General features: G+C 40.8%; 1 protein-coding gene across 1 annotated transcript in view; it reads right to left on the bottom strand.

Moving 5' to 3' along the window:
* Window positions 1-1,745: 1,745 nt before the first annotated feature.
* The window catches only part of LOC102796224 (partitioning defective 3 homolog), a 381,329-nt gene continuing 361,215 nt past the window's right edge, over window positions 1,746-21,859 (bottom strand). The window contains exons 23-24 of the mRNA XM_087845929.1: window positions 11,599-11,726; window positions 1,746-5,456 (exon numbers count right to left, since the gene is read on the bottom strand). Of these exons, the coding sequence (XP_087702055.1) occupies window positions 5,027-5,456; window positions 11,599-11,726 (558 nt within the window). The 3' untranslated portion in view covers window positions 1,746-5,026. The remainder of the gene's footprint in view (window positions 5,457-11,598; window positions 11,727-21,859) is intronic.

The following is a 21,859-nucleotide window of genomic DNA, read 5'->3' on the forward strand; positions in this document are numbered from 1 at the left end:
TACAACAAAATAAAACTAGTACCGGTACCGAAAAAAAGAAAATTTATTCATAACACACATGAAAAGACCCAGGAAAACCGAGTAAACGATAAAAACGATAACAAAATAACGCTGACCAAACGACTCACGGACCGGTCCGAGACCCGGGGGTTGGGGACCGCTGCAGTAGATGGATCAACTGAATGAAGTCATCTCTCAGGTCCTGTTTCAGATCTTTCCTCATATTTAAAAAGAATAAATTAATTAAAAACAAATGAATGATGAATGAACAGATAATGTTCACCTGCTGTAGATACTTTTTAGTCCTGCCACTCCTTCACTTGTTGAGTTTCCTCAGATTTTTTAAAGCGTGTGGCTCAAACAAAACAGTCTGAAAATGGTCAAGTAAAAGGTCAGGACTGAAAATGAGTGAAAAAAAAACCTAATGTCTAAAGAAAAAGGCTCCTTGGACATGAAATATTTTAAAAAAATTAGATGTGGCTCAAGATTTAGGATAGCACTGTAAACACATCACTACTAAATACAACTGAATATCAACAAAGTTAGACTTTACATGATCTTAAACTAGACTTACTCAGCTGTACTCAGATATGAAGGAAATGTTTTAGACTGGCCCCAAAATTGTTAAAGAAAAAAAGCGTGTCTTGTGATACTCTACAAAAGCATTGATATGTATTTCTATTAAAGCTCTTTGAATTGTGGGCAAGGTGAAAGCTGAAACAGTGCTGGAACATGACCAAATGCAGGCTCTTTCCTCCCCATTTGCTCTATTGACCCTCAATCAAAGGCAATATAAAAAGCAACGGACTGTGGCTCAGCAGGGATGTTCAGAGAAGAGTTACTTCAGAGGTGCTTTTAAATTTCCCCTCGAGGTATTATTCAGGGTTAAAGTCCCCCTCTCTCACAGGCTGGACAAATTTACTCCACTCACTCTTCACCTTAATTTTACCGCTGCACCCCAAGGCGCTATACGGACTAGTGGATGTCTCTACCCCTGGTTCATGTGCTTTCTACTATGTTTCCTCTCTGAGCAGACGGATTCTATCAAAAGCCTTTCCCTTCCTCAGGATGAGGCAGATTTGGCAGGAGTTCTGTAATGCAGGGCCAGAACCTGCACTTTCTAAAACCTTCCTTTTCCCCGGAGTTCAACATCATAAACTTAACTATTGTCTTTATCACCATCAGCGTCATCACAGGATGTTGTTAGAAGGAAAGCCAGCTCTAGGCTGGAGTGTAAAGAGCTGAAAAACAAAGAGAATGTGCGAGTGTGGTGTTTTTTTGTACCTTTGGATTTGTTGCCACTTTAACAAATGTGGGAACCACATTTTCAGCTAGCGCCAGTTTATAGCTGCAGTTAGACCATAAACGTTACACTTGTTTCAGCATTCAAAAAGCGATAAGAGCAACTGTTTAGACAGTTCAGCCTTTACTCAGGTCTCTCTTGCCTTCATGTCGAAAGAGTGAGAAATGATATGGCAACCAGATGACGAGTAAAGTGAACGTTCCTAGTTCAAATGCACGTGCGTACCTCTGAAAGAGAACAGCCAATTTTACATTCATAACCGATAATTATCATAAGTTCAACAATGTTTCATTTTGAATTCTTGAATCGTGAATACATATCCGGTATGGCAGCAGCAAGAATAAGTTATTCATTACTTCCCTTAGCTGGCGTTATCAAGAAGAGGAACAATTTGTGAATGTTAAAGCAAAGCAATCAAGGGAAATTACTGTTACAAGGACTGAAACTACCCTCAATTTATTCGCTGAAAAAATGGTTCATATTGTATGTACAGAGAACAGCAGAAACATTTCTTAATGACACACTGTTGTATAAAGGAAAATTGCACAGTGCTTACATATTAATAATTTTTTTTCCTTTTTTCTTTCACTACCATAGTACCATGTTGTGGATAATAAAACACAATAAAGGAAGGCTGTAAAAACACAATGAAAATATGGCAATATCTTTCTCATTTATCCCGGGACTTAAAGAAAAATCTCCCGAAATAATAGCTTTATGGGGAAAAAAATATCCATATGTCACAGAGATGGAGAACAAACATTAATTACACAACACAAATAATAAATGTGCATTATGGGATATCATCTAATTTGCATAGGAGGGGGAATAAAATCATTAGATATCACGGGCGCCTCTACAGTTCATGAGACACGAAACATGGACACGTTGGTTAAAACAGCTGCTGTGTCAAAGTTCCTTTACATAAACACATGCACGCCCATGCAAACACACACACGCCACCACCACCACCAACAACAGCAACCACCACTTTCATCTACACAACCAGATCCAACAATTCTGCCCAGGCAAAAAAAAAAGATGCAAACTGACAGACAGAAGGAGGAGATAAATGTGGAGAAGAAGAAGAAGAGACAGCAAAAGTGAGCGCCGCCTCGTCAGTAACCTCTCGTTTGTAGTGCGGACTCAGAGGAATAGTTGTGATTACTCCATTGACTGAATCATCTGTAAGGTCAGGCCTCCCATCTTCTCTCCCTCCTACTCCTCTGCTCTTCTCCCACTCGGCAGCAGAGTGGTTCATATGGCTGCCAAGACATATTCAGAGACATATTGGAGCATCTATTTACTGGCAGCATTCACAGACACTTAACCACATGGCCACCTACGTACGAGCACGATGCAAAAATTGGTAGCGAAACAAGCTTACTCATGCTCTCCTTTCAATATCCTTGCGTGTGTGAGGATTTTTTTTTTTTTTTTTTTTGCTGCTTGTGAGGACCGTAATCTATAATCTCACCAGCGACTGCAAAACTGTAGCCTGGAGTTTTATTGTAATCCTAATTCTAGTCTTATGCTGTTATATTTTCAGCGTACTTAAGTAGGCCAGGGTGGAGAGATCTGCTGTATGTGCTGCCAGCGCACTGCAGTGTCCTCAGAGGGAACTCTGTACGGACCAGAAAGCAGCGTTATAGGAAGAACAAGGCCTCGGTGGTGGCCGCAGCTGTCCGTGTGTGTGTTCCCAAAGAAGTATAATCCCAGACTCGGCGCTTAACCCGGGGCTCAGGAAATAACAGAGGTTTAGCGAAGCAAATTCATTTGAATGATCACAAAGGGGACAAAAGAGAAAAGTGCAATTCATTCTGTGAGAACTCCAGTCAGTGTATTATATCGAATGCTTTTTTTTTTTAAGCACCTAAGCAACAAAGCTTTGGTCTGCTGTCTGTGGTAGGCTGATTTGTCTATGGCTGGAACATGGAATTAGAGAGACCTGATTTGTCAAGCTAGCTTTTAACAGACTTCTTGGTCATGCAGATGTCTCGCTGGGTTTCTTATTACATGTGCCTGACCTCAGAGTTGAGAATCAGGGAGTTCGCTTGTTAGATACATCCTTGGTGTTCAAAATAAATCCACCCAAGCGTGACTGAAGTTGACACAAAGAAACCACCAGAGATCTACATGTGTCATATGACAATGCTGGAGATCTGCTTGTTGAGCACATTCACCATGAAATAGCATATTGTAATACCACAACAGTTACAAAAGACCGTTGTGTAACGTAGCAAAGGAGAAGTCTGATCACCAGCCTGATCACATTTACACCTCAGTTTCAGGTTGAAAGCATAACCTGTTTTTTTAGTGCATATAAACATATATGCAAGTCATTGTTCCGAACCTGATCTAAATCTAAACTGTAACTCAAATGTAATCTGCACTTTTCTCCTTAAGAAAAAGAAATTGCAACATAGCAAATCAGGTCCTCTACTCCAGAAGAGTGAATTCTTGTTTGGAAATAATGGAAATAATCATGAAGATAAACAAAATCAGCTCCATTGTATCTGCCCCGTGGATAAGCAGCACTACACCAAGGCCACCCACAGCAGAGCTGATGCAGTTTCCCATGTAACTGGCCTGATGAAATATTCAGCGAAGAACAGCTCAGACACCTAAAGGCCAGCGGGCTTCGGTTACGGCCAAATCAGTCCAGGCGAGGCCAGGGGCCAAGCGGCACGCCGCCAAGGTTGCCGTTTTTTATCTCCTCGCCGTACGTGAGAACAAACACAAACGAAGGTGTGCATTTATTTTTAATGACGTACATTAATTAATAACCCAGACCTGACCCCATTTGTACTGCTGGATTCCCTGAGTGGGTGGAGCGGAGCAGAAATAAAGAAGATCTAAAGCCGTTTTCCTCCACTGAGAGTGCTGTATATTGATGGCGACAATGTGAGAGAGAGGGGGAGGGGGGCTGATAAAGCAGCCAGCAGAAGGGAAGAGAGAATTTAGGATTATCATACTGAATACAAGAGGGGGTTGGAAAGAGGATACAGACTTTGAGTAAGTCCTGTATCTGAAACCGAAAGGGACATTTCCCTGAAGTGAGGGGGATGGGTGCTCATGCCCAAAACCCAAGCTCTGACTCCACAGTTCACACAAGCTTTTTAACCTCCACACTCTCCCACTACATGTCAGCTCCTGCCAGCACTCTGTCACCCTCTCTCTCTCAAACACACACACACAGTTAAAGTCGCCATGAACATCAAAAAAAGCCTCATTCACACAAGCGTGGTATCGACTGAGGTCCCTGCTAGCAGATGCGTGGTAGAAAAAGCATGTCTGGACTGAGACTTGCCCATTAGGTTACAACTGTTTAGGTGCAGCGCTGCCGAGATCCCCTCAAACAGTCCTCTGTTGTGATGGCAGTTTTTTCCAGGTGTGTTAGATGGGTCAAAACAGCAGATGACGAGTCAAAAACACCAAACAATCAAATGACTTTAAAGGCACTTAAAGGATAAACATACAAGGTATGAATGATCACAATGCTGGACTATAAAACAGCTTAAAAAGGATCACGGTTCTTAATTAAAAAAAATCTTTCTTTAAATATAAACATTTTTTACAGCAGTCCTATAAAAATCTTTATATCTCATATTTTTATTTTTAAAAAATCCCACAAATTTTGTTTTTGTTTTTTTTCCCTGTAAATGCTTGTTAGGATCAGTCCTCATCTCCTCAAAGACATCCATATTCTTCCTTTTCACCCTCTCAGGAATAAAACAGCCTTCCCTTCACTGAACTCTGATGCCTGCTGAGCTTGGCGATTTGGGACGGTGACGGGGGCACGTCCTGTCTGTAGGGCCCCTTGGGTTTTGAGAGGGCCCGAGCTATGGCAGAGCCAGTGGCTTGAGTGCTGTCTCTGTTCTGGTCAAAGGTGATGCCGCTGGGGATTTCCTGTGCAGGAGGCGGCCTGGTTTTGCTGGCCTCCTGCTCTCGACGCCTTTCCTCCTGCCTCAGCAACTCCTGGGTCTCGAGGAAGACGCGGGCGTTAATACTGGGTGTTCCCAGGTAGCCGTTACGTGACCCCTGGCCCCCGGAGTAGCGAGGATTTTCCTTGGATGGCTGAAATCCCTCTGCTGGCACGTACATCTTGTCCCACGAGTCCTGGGACGCCGCACTGTTGTTCTTGCGAGGTTGTCTAAACACACAGAAATAGGTAGGAGGGTCAATTGCACTGTTTTCTCAGTCACCTTAAGCAGCAATTAAATCTAAAGCGAACAGAGGTGGATTTTATTTGATTCTGTTTTAAAAAAAAGCCCCCTGGGTGAGCAGTATTCAAGGGGAATTCAAAAGGAACTGCACTTCAGCGGAGAACGGGATCATTTTCACATTTGTGTGAGAGTTAAAAGCAGGATGTGGCATTCACTTAAAATACTGAAAGCAACATCAATGGTGCAGAGGGGTCTGTTTTAGGCTCCTGCGTGATTAGACTGAATCCTGTAACATGAAAGAAAAAGAAACGAGACGTGAAAGAGGCAGGAAATAAATATCGGAAGCATGAAACGCGTGCAGGACTATTATTTCCACATTGTAAACAAACATAAATGTTAAAACCTCGCTGAGAAAATGCCGGCTTTCATCCATTTAACTTGGTATTGGGGATGCAGATTGGTGCACTTACAGACCAGACAGAATAATGGTAGGCCTCAGAGAGTTATCTGGCTCCTACTCATCTTCGACTTGCCTGTCAGCCCATGCGCTGACAGGCCGGCCAAAGATTTATGGACGTATCTTTTGTTAGAAACACAAAATTTAAACAAAAGAGCTATCATCCATGCATGCTTCCCACCACACGTGCTCCACTTTCACCTGGACAGCTGTCATTGAAATCTGCAGGGTCTTTGGCTAAAGTGTTAAATCTTCTCCTCCATTATTAGAATCCATTAGAGCAGACATGGGATGGAATATCTGTGACAGTGTCTTTTGCATCAGGGGTGCTAAGAGAGATCCCATTCACACCTCACTGACCCGTTGTGTGCTTTAAAAGGCTTTTGAGTACAAAGCACAAGACTGCAGAGGGAGGCAGGGGCCCGGTATGCTTTTAGGCCAGAACACCTGCATTCCAGGGAGGCTGTGAGGAACAGGCAGAAGACACAACTGTGTGGTTTTACAATTGAGGGAAGTGGGACTCATTCCTCAATTTGTACAAACTGAAAAAACAAAACAAAACCCATCAACCATGGTTTTTAATTGCACAATCAACTAGATGAAACGGATAAATTTTACTCCATTCAAAAATATACCCATTTAAAGTTTTTGATGGAAGTGGTGACACATGTCCAGCCAAGTCAGTCCAGCATTTGGTAAGAAAGCACTTTTGAATATAAGCATGGTAAATATATATAGGCAGATATATTGGCAGTGCAATATGTACGATGGCCCTGAGTGTTCAAACACAGTGGAACTGAGGCTACGTCCACACTAGCCCGGATAGATTTGAAAATGGCGTCCACACTAGCGTTTTCAGTCATTTTCACAGAGTTGCGCGTCCACATTGAAACAGCCCAAAACGCTTACGTTACAGTCCGGCGCATGCGCAAAAGCGAGTGAGAATTAAAGAATTTGAAGAAAAGCTATCTGGAGCATGTACAAACTGATATTAATCATTTTTAGGGCTGTCAAAATTGAGAGCAATCAAAACAACTGCTGTATAATGCCCTCCGCTATCATGTGTTTAATTGGTCATGACTGCATCACATGACTAATAGGGGTGGGGGAAAAAATCGATACTGTGTAGTATGGTGATATTTTGTTTGCTAATAATGTATCGATACAGGGACAGCAAAAATTGATATTTTGTTACAAAAAGGTTTTTGTGCTCTGACTTCAGAGCATGTTGATCCTTTTTCTGAGCAAGAATCCTGACATTCCTTCACTGTCCAAATGTGTTTCACTTTTTTTTTGGCAGCAATAAACATGACAGTTTACTTATTTTAATTTAAGACATGTTTTATTTTAATTAAGTTTAAAACTTTTTTATTTAATGTAAAATTATATTTTGTTTTAATTTACTTTCAAATTCTTCAGTTGCTGAAGGGGCTGCATAGTTTTCATAAACTGCATAGTTCAGAATAGCTATAATTGTACCAGATGGTTGATTCAGTTAAGTTGGACTAGACTGTAATACAAACCGTTCAGTTTGTCAACAATAAAACTGAAATGAGAGAAAGACTGAGTGTGAGACTTTGTTATTAGATAAAATGAATATTGATAAAGTTTACCTTTATGTACAGAATCTGAATATCGCAAAATATTTTAAAAAATTGCAATAATATCGTATCGTGCGTTGTATGGTGATTCCCACCTCTAATGACTAACATGCGTCATCGTTTTAGAAAGTCTGCGTTTTCGAGTGTCCACACTGCGACGGGGCAGCTCTGTTTTGAAATGTCTGCGTTTTCGAGAGCGTTTTCAAAATGCTGCGTTTTTCCTCGAGGAAAACGCCGTCTCAGTGTGGGCGGGAGGCCAAAACGGAGAGAAAACGATGCAAACGAAAACACATTAGTGTGGACGTAGCCTTAGAAAAACACCAGCAATTAGAAAAATGCTGAGAAAGAAAAGTTTACCTCCAACAAGGTCATCAAGATTCAAAATTGTCAGAGAGGTTTAGTCGATGTACCTATGGTATCAATTTGATCGTAGGTGACTTCCTTCTTGGGTTAATGCATTCACCAGCTTGGGTGCCCTGCATGCCCGACTCAAGGAGTGACAGCAATAAAAAAAACTACAAAGGAAGTAAAATAAAATACAAAGGAAAACTTCAGCAAAAACTCCCCAAAAAAACAAACCAAAACACACACACACAGAAAACACAACTAAAGTGTTTTTGGTGAGCTATTAACGTGATAGAACAGCTACAGAACTGACAAGCTAACAGTAAACGTATTACATGAATCATGTGATATTTTTCTCTCTCATAGCACTGCTGAATCCTTTTAAGCATGTCTCGGTGCAATCCTTCACATGTTTTTGTCACTTGTGCATTAATGTCTCACCAGAAACACTACAGTTGTGTTTGTGAGAGTTGGTTTTTTTTTTCTACTTCTGTTCTATTTTATTCAACTTCCTTTGTGGGTTTTTTGACCTTCTGTTGTGCTTTTTTTCTTTTTCTTCTTTCTTTTATTGAAATACCATTCTGTTTCATTCAACTTCAATGATGTTATTATGTTTCTATTTCCATTCTGTTTTATTCAACTTCTACTGTGTGCTTTTGCAGAGTTTTTCCAATTTTCGGATGTTTTCTTGCAGTGCATTTGATCTCTCAGAGCCACTGTAGAAATACGTAATAAACATTTTAAAAATAAGTGTTGAAGTGGGGATTTCAATAAGGGAATTCCACTGCAAGTAGAAACACTATTCAGTTTGTTCCTATACCAGGGCTGCCAGCATGGGCACACAGATTTAAAGCAAATGCTACAAAACACACCGCCTCTTTCTTAATAACTTTCCATTGCTAGAAATATTTTCTTTCTATCATCATCACAGTGAGACTGTTATGAGAATCCCAAAATTTCAGCATGTCTAATGAAAGCCCTTGCGGTTCACAATGACTAAAGGGAGGGGAAGGGCTAAAGCACACGGCCCTGTAAACGTGGGGTATGTGGGCTCTTGTGAGCTTGTGTGTTTTTTTGTGCATGCATTTCTGTTACGAACATGTGCAACACAAACACATCCTCTTGTTCCGCCATTTGGTTGCTTGTGTGCACAAGTACAGGGGCAGATGTAGGGACAGACTGCAGAGAGCCTCACCACATGCTCCATACATGGACTTCACTGTCTGGGCGAGCCGCCACGCACTTACACCCCGGCTTGGCTCACAGAGCAGCCAGCACCGCTCATGAGGGAGTCGCTTGTTTAGAAGCGCAGGAACGCCTGTTGCACGAGGAAGCAACCTGCGCTTCCAGAATGACCTTTTAGGTTTTAAAAGCACACAAATTTGGGGGAAGTCAGAGGCGGAGAGATGAGAGCAGAGCGATTGCGTTGCGCCACAGGAATGTAATAGTGATTGATGCGTCGAGGGATCTACTTCTCTTATCACCTCTACTCCTTTGCCAAAATATGTCACAAAGTAGATTAGTTACATGTACAGCGGGAGGCGATGGGAAAATACATCATGCCAAAGAGTGGGGTAAATTTAGAATGACAGAAAATAACAAACAAACCCAGGAAGTTGGCTCGCAGGAACATTTGCGGCCGCTGTGTGTTTCTTTAAAACAGCTGGGAAGAATCAGAGTTTATGAGAAGTAGGAGAAAGCTTCCACACATGCACGCACGCACACCCAAAAGCATCTAATGTGTAATGCAACAATCGTTTTCTATATTGTATAAATAAATTGTCTACAAACCTGGAATAATGTTTTCTTTCTAACTTGGAACAATATTCTTTTGGCTGGGAATGCAATAGTTGCACGGCGAGATGAAAGAGCTACTGGCAGTTCACTCAGCCCGCAGTTAAGAACTTTATCTCGACATTCACTGCATTCATGCGTGTGCTTGTGTGTGTGTGTACATCTCTTTCGGGCTAATCAGTGGTCTCTCCTTCCTACTAAAACACTCGTTCCTCTCCCAGTCACTCTCGACCTCCGCTGCCTGTCACTGCTAATCCTGCTCCAACAACAAGCCTTCATTAGTGCTCTTCCAATCCTCACATCCCAGACAGCGAGCTAAGCCTGGCCGTCATCAGATAACCAGCTACCATGGTTTCCTCTGGAAGCTTCTGGGGTGTTTTTTGGTGAGGGAATGTTCCCTTTTCTGCTGAATGGCTGACTACTCAGACTTCCTGCTTTGGAAGAGGAAAAGATGAAGAGGTTCCACTAAGAGAGGTGGCTGACATTAGAAGGCATTGTGATTATTAATCTGGGGATGTAAGATTAGCTCTTTAATGAGAAGCCACGCCGACACACCAAGCCCCGAAAAGCCTCAGCCAGGGTCAAGCATCAAGCCTGAGCTCATGTGGCTCTTAGCCCGAAGCCACTATGAGATTATGAAAGGAATGCATATCAAAGGCCATCCTCGCTCGGCTGCTTGGCCGGAGACATGAACTTTCCCAAGAGAAGCAACTCACTGGGAGAGAAGGTCCCAGCTCAACTGTCACACCACATGAGATGCAAGCAGATAACACATATGAGGGGAATGCATAGATCAGTCTGCCTTATATAGACCAAATTGATTATGTGTCCGTGTGGACCGCAAATCCATATCCACAGACACGAACACGTTTTCATCGACCCAACTGTGTTTTGAGGCAAGATAACACAAAAGGGGATGAATATGAAGAAGTGATTGGTGCTTACAGCACAGACGACAACTGTGGCAAAGAAAATGAAAAGACCAAGCGCACACACACACACACACACACACACATATTAAGGGCTCTGTCTTTGTTTAAATCTGCAAGCTGCAAAAGTGAAATAAATCTCGACTTTGCTCTTAGCAGTTTTGAACATATAATACATTTCACAATGCAAAAAAACCCTCACAATGGATTGTTTTCAGTGTGGAAATATTCAACAATAATGTGTCAGTCAGTCAAATGACAGAATTATTGCCTTGGGGAGCTTTTCTTCCAGGATATTAAGCTTCATATGCGACTTTCTTTCCCCTAGCAGCAGTGGTTAACTTTGTAATTTGCACCTGGCAGACAAAAAGCGCTGGCAGAAATGGCAAATATTGATATTAAACCACCCCCTCCCACAAAAAAGGCTTAAGATGTAAGATATGGTAAGCTTTATTGGCATCTCTTTGACAAATATGCAGAAAAGAATCGAAACAAGGAGATGGAGAAGATGAAGAGCAGTGCTTGTAGTTTCTAATGGCAAACTGTGCGAGGCAAGAGATTGCAGAGGGAAAAAATACCCTTTTAAAGAAAATAATGTGATATTGGAGCTGTTATTGGAGAGGGGGGCTTGGGACAAAGTCACCGCTTTCTTGGGGTCAGCGTTGACTTAATGAAGTTGAATATCAGTCGAATAATTCTAAGCGATCACATTAAATGATTTCATTCAAAGAGTTTGCTAAGAATCGTTCAAATGTCTGGAGATTAGTTGAAAGTGGCTTTGTGGTGATTGACTTTGAGGGAAGCCAAAGAGATAAGTGAGGGAGGGGGAGGTGGGGGGGAGGCAAAAATGTGAGGAAAAGAAATTGATGGAAATCAAAAAAAAAGTCAAATGAAGGGGTTGAGAAAGGGCGGGGAGGACGTGATAAGTCAAAGGGGTGGACGCAGCCGCATGGATGCACGGACAGTTTGAAGAAAGAAAGAAAAGGAAGGAAGGATGTCTCACCGTGGCAGGGAATTGTACTGTCTCTGTGCTTGTGGGAAATCATCTCTGCCCTCTTGCTGCTGTTTCTGGACCTGAGTCTCAACCGTTACAGAATGGCGTCCACTTGATGTCTCCGTCCTATTGCTGGCCTGTTAAACCCACAAATACAGTCAGCACAGATGCAGTGAATACACAGTAACAAAGAGAGGACCAAAGGCAAGCATTTAAGCTAGGGATGCAACGATACCAATTTTTTCAAACCGATACGATACCGATACTTGGATCTGAGTACTTGCCGATACTTCTACCACACACACACACACTGCCCGTGGATTTTCTCTTGACATTTTTCATCGCTTTTCCAAAACCTGAGTTAAAGTTGGCTGTTCCGGTCCACACTGCTGACATTTTGTTTAGCCTAGCTACAGCAGCCTCCAGTTTCTCTTTTTCATCTGGAGCTGCCAGTCTCACTCGCCTAACCCTGTGCCTGTTTAGCGTGGGATGTCCCCCTAGTGGCCAATCTAAAAACTACAACAGAAATGACATGCCACCCTCTGATTAATGAAATAAGTTTGTATCGGTTCATGGTATCGGTTAACTTTTACGAGTATGAGTACACACACATTTTACAGTATCGGCCCCGATACCCGATACCAGTATCGGTATCGGTGCATCCCTAATTTAAGCCTTTCAGTGCATGTTGTACTAACCCCATGTTGCTCTCCAATGCATCCATCTGACTATAGCATGTATATAGTGTGTGGATGTTAGTTAGCACTCAGAAACAGTAGAAAAAAAGTGTTGTGTAAAGCACTTTGAGTGCTCAGGATAGAGTAAAAAGCACATTATAAGAACCAGTCCATATAAGAGAAAAGAAAATGATTGTTCACACGAGTTCTTATTCATGGGAAAGTGGCACATGCTGGTTGTTTGCAGCTTCAGCGATTCTTGGCTAGTGATTTATTTTATATTGTAGTCTTAAAAGGTAGTAGAGCCCTAAGTGTGTTTAGCTAGTCCATTTAACCCTAGGTACCTTTTGAATGGCTTGTTTAAGGTATCTGTGTTGCCTGGTACACCGATAATAAAGTACTAAATGAACCGTGGTCCATATCAACCACAAATTAAGAAAGGAGAACTGCTTTTAAAGAATGCTGTGATTAAAACAAACAAACAAACACTGCACTGGCCACATGGTTGATCTGACTTTTCTCTTTAGTATGCATTAAACATTTGTGTCAGCTGTAGGTCTTGATAGCTACAGTTTGGATCAGTTTAGCCCACCACTAGTGTGCTGAAGAGATAAATTATAGACGAGCATTTCCAGCTATGGCTTCATTCCGCTCATATGCATATGACAACACACTGCTAACCTGTACCAGTGTGCATGTGTGTTTGCCGTCTGATCATCTGTGAGGTTGACATGGAGATATCATCTCCCTCGGCACCAGCATGCTGCTAACGAGCTGGCTTATGAAAGAACGAGACAAGCCAATTAAACAGAAGCAAGCTGAGGAGGTGTTGCAGGCGTGGCTTGACCACTTGTCAGCCTTCATAAGGCTCAGGCTTTATTGTGGAAGGCAGGTAGTGGTGGATGGCTTGTGTGAATAAATTAACCAGTTAATAACTCACAATTTACCCAAATTTAATTTCTAAACCTGAGCAGCTTCTTCACAGTCTTTGGATTTGTATTCATGGAGCTGGCAGAATGTAGCTAAACTCACAGTTTAATGCACTTTGTCCTCTGATTTGCAGTAAACACAGGATGTCAAATACTGCCATTCAATCAGATGGTGGTGTTGCAAAGGTACATGCAATACAAGGTGCCTTTTGGTGTCCATGCTTCTGACACACCAGCTACAGTAATGTGCATTTAATGTGAAATCTGCATTTAATGGTTGAAAGGGTGTCTGTGGATGCAGACAGCCAGATGTGGATGTAAATGGTAAATGGACTGGTTCTTATATAGCGCTTTTCTACTCTTCTGAGCACTCAAAGCGCTTTATACAACTTGTGCATTCACCCATTCACACCCATTTGCACAAGCACATTGTTCTAAGTGCTTTCTAAGTAACATTCACACACATTCATACTCCGATGGATGCATCGGAGAGCAATTTGGGGTTAATATCTTGCCCAAGGATATTTGGCATGCAGACTAGGGGAAGCCAGGAACTGAACCACCAACCTTCCGATCAGTAGATGACCTGAGCTACAGCCACCCCTAAAATGTGACATTTGTCAGCCAGAACACTGCGGTAAGGCTCCCATTTGGGATTTTTCATTATTAAAACTATTCACTGAATAATTTTGTTTGCACTTGCGTTTTACGTACTTTTCGCTGTGTGGTTAGGCTGAAGAAAAGATTGTGGGTTTGAGTTTAAAATTCCCCAATTTACAACATTAACCCTATTTGCCACAAAATGATACCTTCCCATTGTTATCTCCACCAAGGAGGTTATGCTTTTGGTAGCATTTACGTGCATGCTTGCAATTCTGCCACAAAAAGTCTCAAATGAATTCTGATCAAACTTGGTCAGGGTGTAGAGTGCGGTCATGTTAACAATCCATTAACATTTGGCTTACATTAACCAAGGTCTTCCAGGTGAACTGAAGGATTTACTGATCAAAAGATCACCAAAACCTTGAAACTATCAAACATAATATCAACATATATTAAGTACTGTATAAAGGTTTAAAATATCATATCACATATAACCTTTGACCTCTATTTCAAGTTCGAGGTATCTGAAGGTTAAACTGTTAATAGTAGTATAATCAGCTCTTCTTACTGCCTTTGTTTGTATTGACAGCATGTAGACATATAGAGAATGATATATGGGTATTATAAATATGTACATTACAGTAACAAGCAAGTGTCTAAACATGCTAAATAGGGGGTATTAAGGTGCCCTTTGCCAAACACTTCTGATAATACAGCAATATCTGACCGACGAGAACAATTCTGGAATTAATCGATGGGGTAAAGGTGCGCTGGTGGAATGAAAAGCTGTCAGCGAAAACGTCTTCTTGGAAACGTCTTCTGTTCCTGAAATGACTGCTTTTCTCCTCACTTGGACAGCTGCAATAACAGTGCAATTACATTTCACTCAGCGTCAACAGCAAGTCTTTTTCTCAAGCCCTCCGAGTCTTAAAAACATAATAGTATTCCACGTGGGCGAAGTGAATTGGACTCATATGTTTCAGGTTTCGCTGCAACAACATGTTTCCCGGGCTCGGAAACTGTAGAGCACATAAACCAATATCAGATGAACTGAGAGGTGGAAAAGAAAAATAATTTTACTGGAGTCGAATGTGGTAGTGAGAAAATAATTAGTCACGCACTCTGAAAGTTATTAATGTGATTTGAAAGGAAGTGAGGAGGAATCCTACGGTGCTACACTCTTCAGTCTCAAACCGAAGGGTTGACGTGGATGACGCCATGCCAAGAGAAATGCATGAGAAATAGCCAGGAGAGAAAATCAGTCAGCCTAATGCCATTATCCAGGGAGGGAGAATCAGATTATTTCATGTTAGACCTGGAATATAATGCCATATAAAACATGACATTTGTTGAAATCAAATCAAAGAGATGTCCATGTTTGTTTTTATCCAATAATGTGAAAAATGATGTCAATACGGCACGTTTTTATCTTTCCCCTGCTTCCTTGGTGGTGTCACAGACAAAGCAGGAGGAAACAAAAATTCTCCACCTGTTAAAACATGAGAGCCGTCGGGATGTAATTATGAAAATTATTTGCAGCTATCAAAAAAAAAAAAAAACTAGGACAAGGAAAGCAGCTGGGTGGGAGTCGAGCGAGACAGCCGAGGTGTAATATTTCTTGGTTCAGAGCTGGTCACAAACCTTTGAGATATCAAAGTAGGTTGCGATGATGGGTCAGCACTAACATATGGCTTTACCGCCCATGCTTCTCTTGATAGTATGCTTGGAGGCCACCACATAGGGAACCGTTTTAAGAGAACAGTCGAGCTGTACACAAACAGACATGTGGAAGACATTAAGGTTGCTAATGGGCAAATACAACAAGAAGAAAGTGAGAGAATGGTAGTGAAACACCACATCCTGACAAAAGCCCAGTTGGATAATGAGTCTCTCTTAAAGTCACTGCACCGACCCAATTCCGCCAATTTATTATAAGCAAGCTCAGTCCATTTGCGGTTACCAGGGTGTGTAGCTCCGGGCGGCGTAACCATCTGGATCAAGCAGTGTGGTCTGCCATTTCCCGGCCTCTGGTCCAAGGAACCACAGTGAACAGGAGGTTGGTGTGGCTATCGCTATATCATTTAGGGACTTTGTAGCATGCACATAAGGCAGCACAAAAGTCTTTTTTTTTCTGTATCTTTAAGTGAAACTGACCAATCACGTTGTTTTGCAATGTGGGGAAAAAAGAAAAACATGCCTTTATTTATATCAAACTCTTCTGCAACCGGTAGCAGCTTTCAAGTGTTTTCTTTATTAATTCATGGAATATAATAAAAAATATTGTCAATTTAGGTTTGCAGTTAGCTAAATTTATGCTACTAATGTATTAGTATTAGCTAGCTTCTTGGCTAATGCTAACTGAATGCTCAGATAACATCTTTGGTAGGTGCGACGTTGATCTTGGACTTTACTGTGATATGGGAACAACACCAACGTGACAATATCAGATCACGCATCAATCTATTCCACATTAACAACCAAGCCACATAACTTTAAGGTTGGTATTGTTCAAATTAGAGCTGGGCGATATAAGATTTTTTTCATATCACGATATGTTTTTTTCATTTCAGGCGATAACGATATATATCACGATATAAGCCAAATAACTATATTTGTAAGATTTAAATGTGCCGTTGCTCACAAGTAAATGTGAAATAATCAGCAGCTTGTTTTTATTTTATATATTTATTTCCCATAATAAGTTCAACAGGGTAAATGTACTTAAGGAACATGAGACTTTTTCCGATAAATAAAGGGTATTCGCAATACATATCGTTATCGTTCTATCGCCCAGCTCTAGTTCAAATACAATGGCAAATCCCATTGCTTATGGTATTTACTTTAACCATGTTGCCACTAAACCTTGCTTCACTACTTGCACAACATTACACAGCACTAATCCCTTCAAAGTCATGCAGTAGCATGACTAAGAAGCCCTAAAAGGCTACAATCAATCAATGTCAGAGATCTGGTTGAAAGAAACACATCTCAGCACGGGTTTGCAATGCTGGTTTTAGGCTTTTCCTTATTTTTTCACAGCATGATATGGCCTTCCTGTAACGTGTTAACTCCTCGCTGGGTGTGAGATTGTTCTGGGCTATCTTAAATTCTAAATAGGGGGGTTGTGTAGGGCCAGAGAGATACCAAGGGTGTTAGTGTGCCAACTGCCGAGTCTCGGACACACAAACACGACTGCCAGAGCTCGGGTGAAACGTTAGACCGCAAACCTGCTTGACAATATCCAGGAAGCTTGTTTTCTGGGTTACTCATCTGTTAATCAGAAGGCTGGTGGTTCAATCCCTGGCTGTTTAGCTCTGAGGAAGTCAAGTGACTAGTTAAACAGGACTTACTCTTCAAGTAATCACATAGTAATAGAGTTAACTGTGCGGCACACAACACTAATCAACATGAAAGTACAACATTTAAGGAAACTAGTAGTTGCATAAGCAGAGCTAATATGTGCACACACATGAACCCTGGTAGCAGAATTCAAAGTAATAATAAAATCAAAAGAATTCACATAAATGTGGGCTTTAAAAGTTGCTGTTGATGTGTGTGATCCAAGTTACCAGCGTGGTGCTCATACTCCTCTGTGTGGTCATGCTTACTGGTGCTCTAGCCTAACAGCACAAATTGTTTTTATTGAGAAAGAGTGTGTGTATTTGAGGCTGGAGGGGGGTGGGCTCTAGGAAAAACATTGCTTAACAGTTCTTTATGATGAACATCTGGAAATTCCCTCTTATAGACAAGCAGGGCGGGCAGGAGAAAAAACATACCAGCTCTAATTACGTGTGCTGGGCTAAGTGGATTGACTGATTTTTTTTTTTTTTGTATCTTGATCATTATTCCATTATGTTGGAGCTTAGGTTCAGCGATGGACCTGATCATTACAGCTGTTAGCAGCAGGCAGACCTGAGTGAAAAGCTGAGGTTAAACCCATGGAGACCAAGCCCCACACCTAATACTGATGCATGTACCCTTATCTTACCCGAACCCTATTATTATCATTTTACACATTTTTCTAAAGTTCCGAAAGCAAAACATTTACATTGGCTTTAGTTTTAGCAGAGAATATTTTGTGTTTTGTAGTGCAGATTATAGTCACAGTTTGAATGGATTACAGTTCAAATGTAGTCATGCAGAGTACATCTGCTAATGACGATCAGGCTATAAAATTGAAAGCAGCTACTTAACAGGCCTTAACGTGAGAATGTTTCATAAACAGCTTTTTCCAAATTAAAAATGAATTTTAAAGCTAAACCATTAAGCCAACATGGAAGAGCAGGGTCTTAAGTCCTCACGGCTCTGTTTATCCATCACATGTGGTGAAACCACTGATGAAGATCATGTGTTGTGACCCAGAACAGCCACTAACTGCACCCTAAAATAACCTAAAAGCCTTATATCTGGATAAATGATTGCAGAAATCTGAACTGCTGCTGTTCTTGAGTAACACTTTGAGATGCTAGCAGTTCCTGTTTGTACAGTATATTTGCGTGGAGGCTATCACAAAGGAGCCTCGCATGCTCAGGGGAAACGGGCATCAAAGTGCAGTTCTGCAGACTTTGATGTGGTAGGCATTTAACTGCCTGCCGGAGCATCTTGCTTTTCATGGTTACATTCCCTGAACGATTTGATTTATAAAAGTAGAGGTCAGAAAGGTTTCACTTTCATCATTGTGAACAATCTTCAGCAATGAAACTGAGTGAAACATGCTGTTAAAAAAGGACATATCAGTTTCAGTGCAGAAAAAAATAGCTCCGATAGCTTTGAACAGAACTCAGCTATGACTTTACATTTTTCAGTGTGGGTCAAAACACTGAAAATAAATAAATAAATGTTTTTGTCATCACTACCTCCACCCACAGTTTTTAAACCCACACCAGAAGTTCACTTTCTGAAAGTTGTGACAAATCTTCCTCCGCTGAGGCAGCTCGCTCTGAGCAGTATTTGCTTTTATATTTTGTATGTAACATTACGTAGGAGCAGGTAGTGGATAATAGCTACTGATTTGTAAATAACAGGGCATGAATAGCCTCACCTAACACATTTTGGGGTTGGCTTCAAAGAAAGGCAGATGTGAAATTTAAAAGTGAGGTCAGAGGTCCGATGTGGGATAATATTTCAATTCCCCATACAAAAGTATCATTCCCTAAATGTTTTCAATATAAACAAACACAGTAGAATTTTAGATTTTACGAAGGTTTAACCTTATTTGACCTTGAAGAAGAGGTCAGAGGTCCAAAGTACAGATGGACCGATCCGATATTACGTATCGGTATCGGTCTGATACTGACCTAAATTACTGGATCGGATAGTGGAGAGAAATAAAAAATGTAATCCGATCCAATAAATATTAAAAAAGCACCTCACAAAACTTGCGACATGGCGTAACTCGGCTCATAACCGTAGCACGTCGGAGCAGTATGCGTCACGTGATAGAGCAGCTGTGGCGTGGGAGACCTGTCGGCGGTCTAGTTGAGTATTTGTAGCCTCGCTACCAAACCGGCATTTCATCTCCGAGAAAGTTATCCCAGAGAGAAGTAAAGCAAGTGTGTAAGTTCATCTCTGAATGTTTGTAAAGCATTCCAGCGTTAAGCTTAACAACCGATATATGGAGCGACTGCCTCTCTCCCTCCCTCTCCTGCTGCTACTTCAATCGTGAAACTGATCAATGATCAGCTGATCGGCTTTTCTGTTGCGAGTCCGTCTCTCTTGTTTGTTTTTGCCCCACTTTGCACCAGAAAGAGGAAACCAGCGGCTGAACAACAGCAGCACGTTTAAGCTTGATAAGCTGTTGTTAGAATTTATTTAATATTACTTTCTAGACCAGGATCCTTTTCTACGCAGCTGACGGCTGTAATTGTGCAGGGGCGGATCTAGCAAAGTTTAGCCAGGGGGGCCGATAAGGCATGAACAGTGAAAAGGGGGCACAAAGACATACTTTTCTTTCTTATTCTCATTTAAAATGTCGAGCTTTTAATAAATAATTATCTGAATCTTACACCCAAAGTTTTAATCTGATGTAAAATGTATAGAAGTCCATTACTGTATATAGTAACTATTAAGTCTAATATACCCTAGTAAGCTATAGTACTTTTTCCTTTGGGAAGATACCATCTGTGCAGTCTGAAATTCTGTTGAAGAAAGATGTTGAATCTATTTAATTATTCTTGAAAAATAATTGATTTCTGTGCATTTTTTTCACACTGCATCAAATTAAAGTTGATTACGTCGACTAAGCATCATAAGGTGGGGGGTGGTTCCCTAGTTTGTTTGTTTTTTTGCTGGGAGTTTGGAACCTAATTATTTAGGTTGCTTACTCTTTAAAATACCAGAATAGGGAGGATGGAGTAGGTTTAAGTTTATTAGATTGATCAGTATTGCTGAACTATGAAATATTTTGGGTGCAGTGTGTTTTTTGCATACAGGTATAACAGAATAGCTTTAGTGTTTTATTTATTTTTTTTAATTTGAGTTTGAACTTGTACAAAATGCAGCAAGATATTAAAAAACAGTTTTATTTATTTAGAAAACACACTATATCGGATTCATATCTGTATCGGCCGATATCCAAATTTATGATATTGGTATCGGACATAAAAAAGTGGTATCGTGCCATCTCAAGTCCAAAGCAACGTTATATCTAGAATTCCCATATATCATTCCCTATACATAGTTTTCTAAGTTACAAGGCTTTTTGTCAATTTTTTACCTGTAAGTCACTAAGTTGACCATGAAGATCTTGGGGGATGTAAGGAAATTTTTAACGGACTGTTAACCCTATAATGCCCTGTATCATATTTGATACATAAGTATCAAAATGTTATGGACAAAACAATTTTTTTTGTCTAATATTAACATTGTTGTTAACAAAAAGTTGCCAAAAATGTCCAATGTATCAAATGCGATACAAAAAATATATAATAAATATATAATAAAAAATATATCATACACAACTTGATATAGCAAAAAAATGTGGATTTTGTTATAAGGATTAATAAACATCTCAGTTCCCCCCATAAATCTGAATTTTCTGGCTATTTTTTTGATGGATTTGGTCTTACAAGGTTGACATATTGAACCTCTACACCCCGACCAATTTGATCAAAATTAATCCAAATTTTTTGAGGTATTGTGTTTACAGAAAGAAAGAATGTCACGGACGCACACTATGCCAAAACCTAACCTCCTTGCAGAGGTAAATATACAGTAAAGATGCTAACACAGCATGTCTTTATCCTGTCTTCCTTCTCTCACCCCAACCGGTCGCAGCAGATGGCCCCGCCCCTCCCTGAGCCTGGTTCTGCCGGAGGTTTCTTCCTGTTAAAAGGGAGTTTTTCTTTCCCACTGTCGCCAAAGTGCTTGCTCATAGGGGGTCATATGATTGTTGGGTTTTTCTCTGTATCTATGAAGCGCCTTGAGGCGACTTTTGTTGTGATTTGGCGCTATATAAATAAAATTGAATTGAATTGAATTGAATTAACTATCCATTCCTGTCAGCATAGTCAATGTAGGTATGTCACTTCACATTTTTGTACTCGTCTCATCTTTCTGGAATATCTTTGGTTTTCAAAGCAAAATCCTTACCCTGTTCACTTTAAATAGAGCCATATCAATCCTGCTTCTAGACGACGCTAAGACGGGATTTCCCTCGAGTTCTGCTAATCAGTGTCAGCGCATAACACGGGTGCACGTCTGCCTTTCCTAATAAGCTCTGCCATCGTGAATTCTTGTTCACATGACTAAAATAACATGAAAGAGGACTAATAAAACAGACTTCAATACTCAAGGGCTGGCCCTATATCTTATTACCAGTGGAGCAGCAGTGGTGTGCCCAACAGTGTCGACAATCAGACGCAATTAAGAGCTCAGCGGCTCAGAGAGAAAGACTGAGACCTCTTGGTGGTGAGCAAACAGTTCACATCTAATGGCGGATGGGAAAAGAGAGATTAAGAAAACAGAGATAGACGTCCACTCTGTGTTTTTTTTTTTTTTTCAAACATCAGTTTGACAAATACCGAAGAAAATCCAGAGCAAATACAGCCTGCCTTCATCTGT

The sequence above is a fragment of the Neolamprologus brichardi genome, chromosome 9 (genome assembly GCF_056152115.1).
Source record: "Neolamprologus brichardi isolate AB-2024 chromosome 9, ASM5615211v1, whole genome shotgun sequence".
NCBI lineage: Eukaryota > Metazoa > Chordata > Actinopteri > Cichliformes > Cichlidae > Neolamprologus > Neolamprologus brichardi.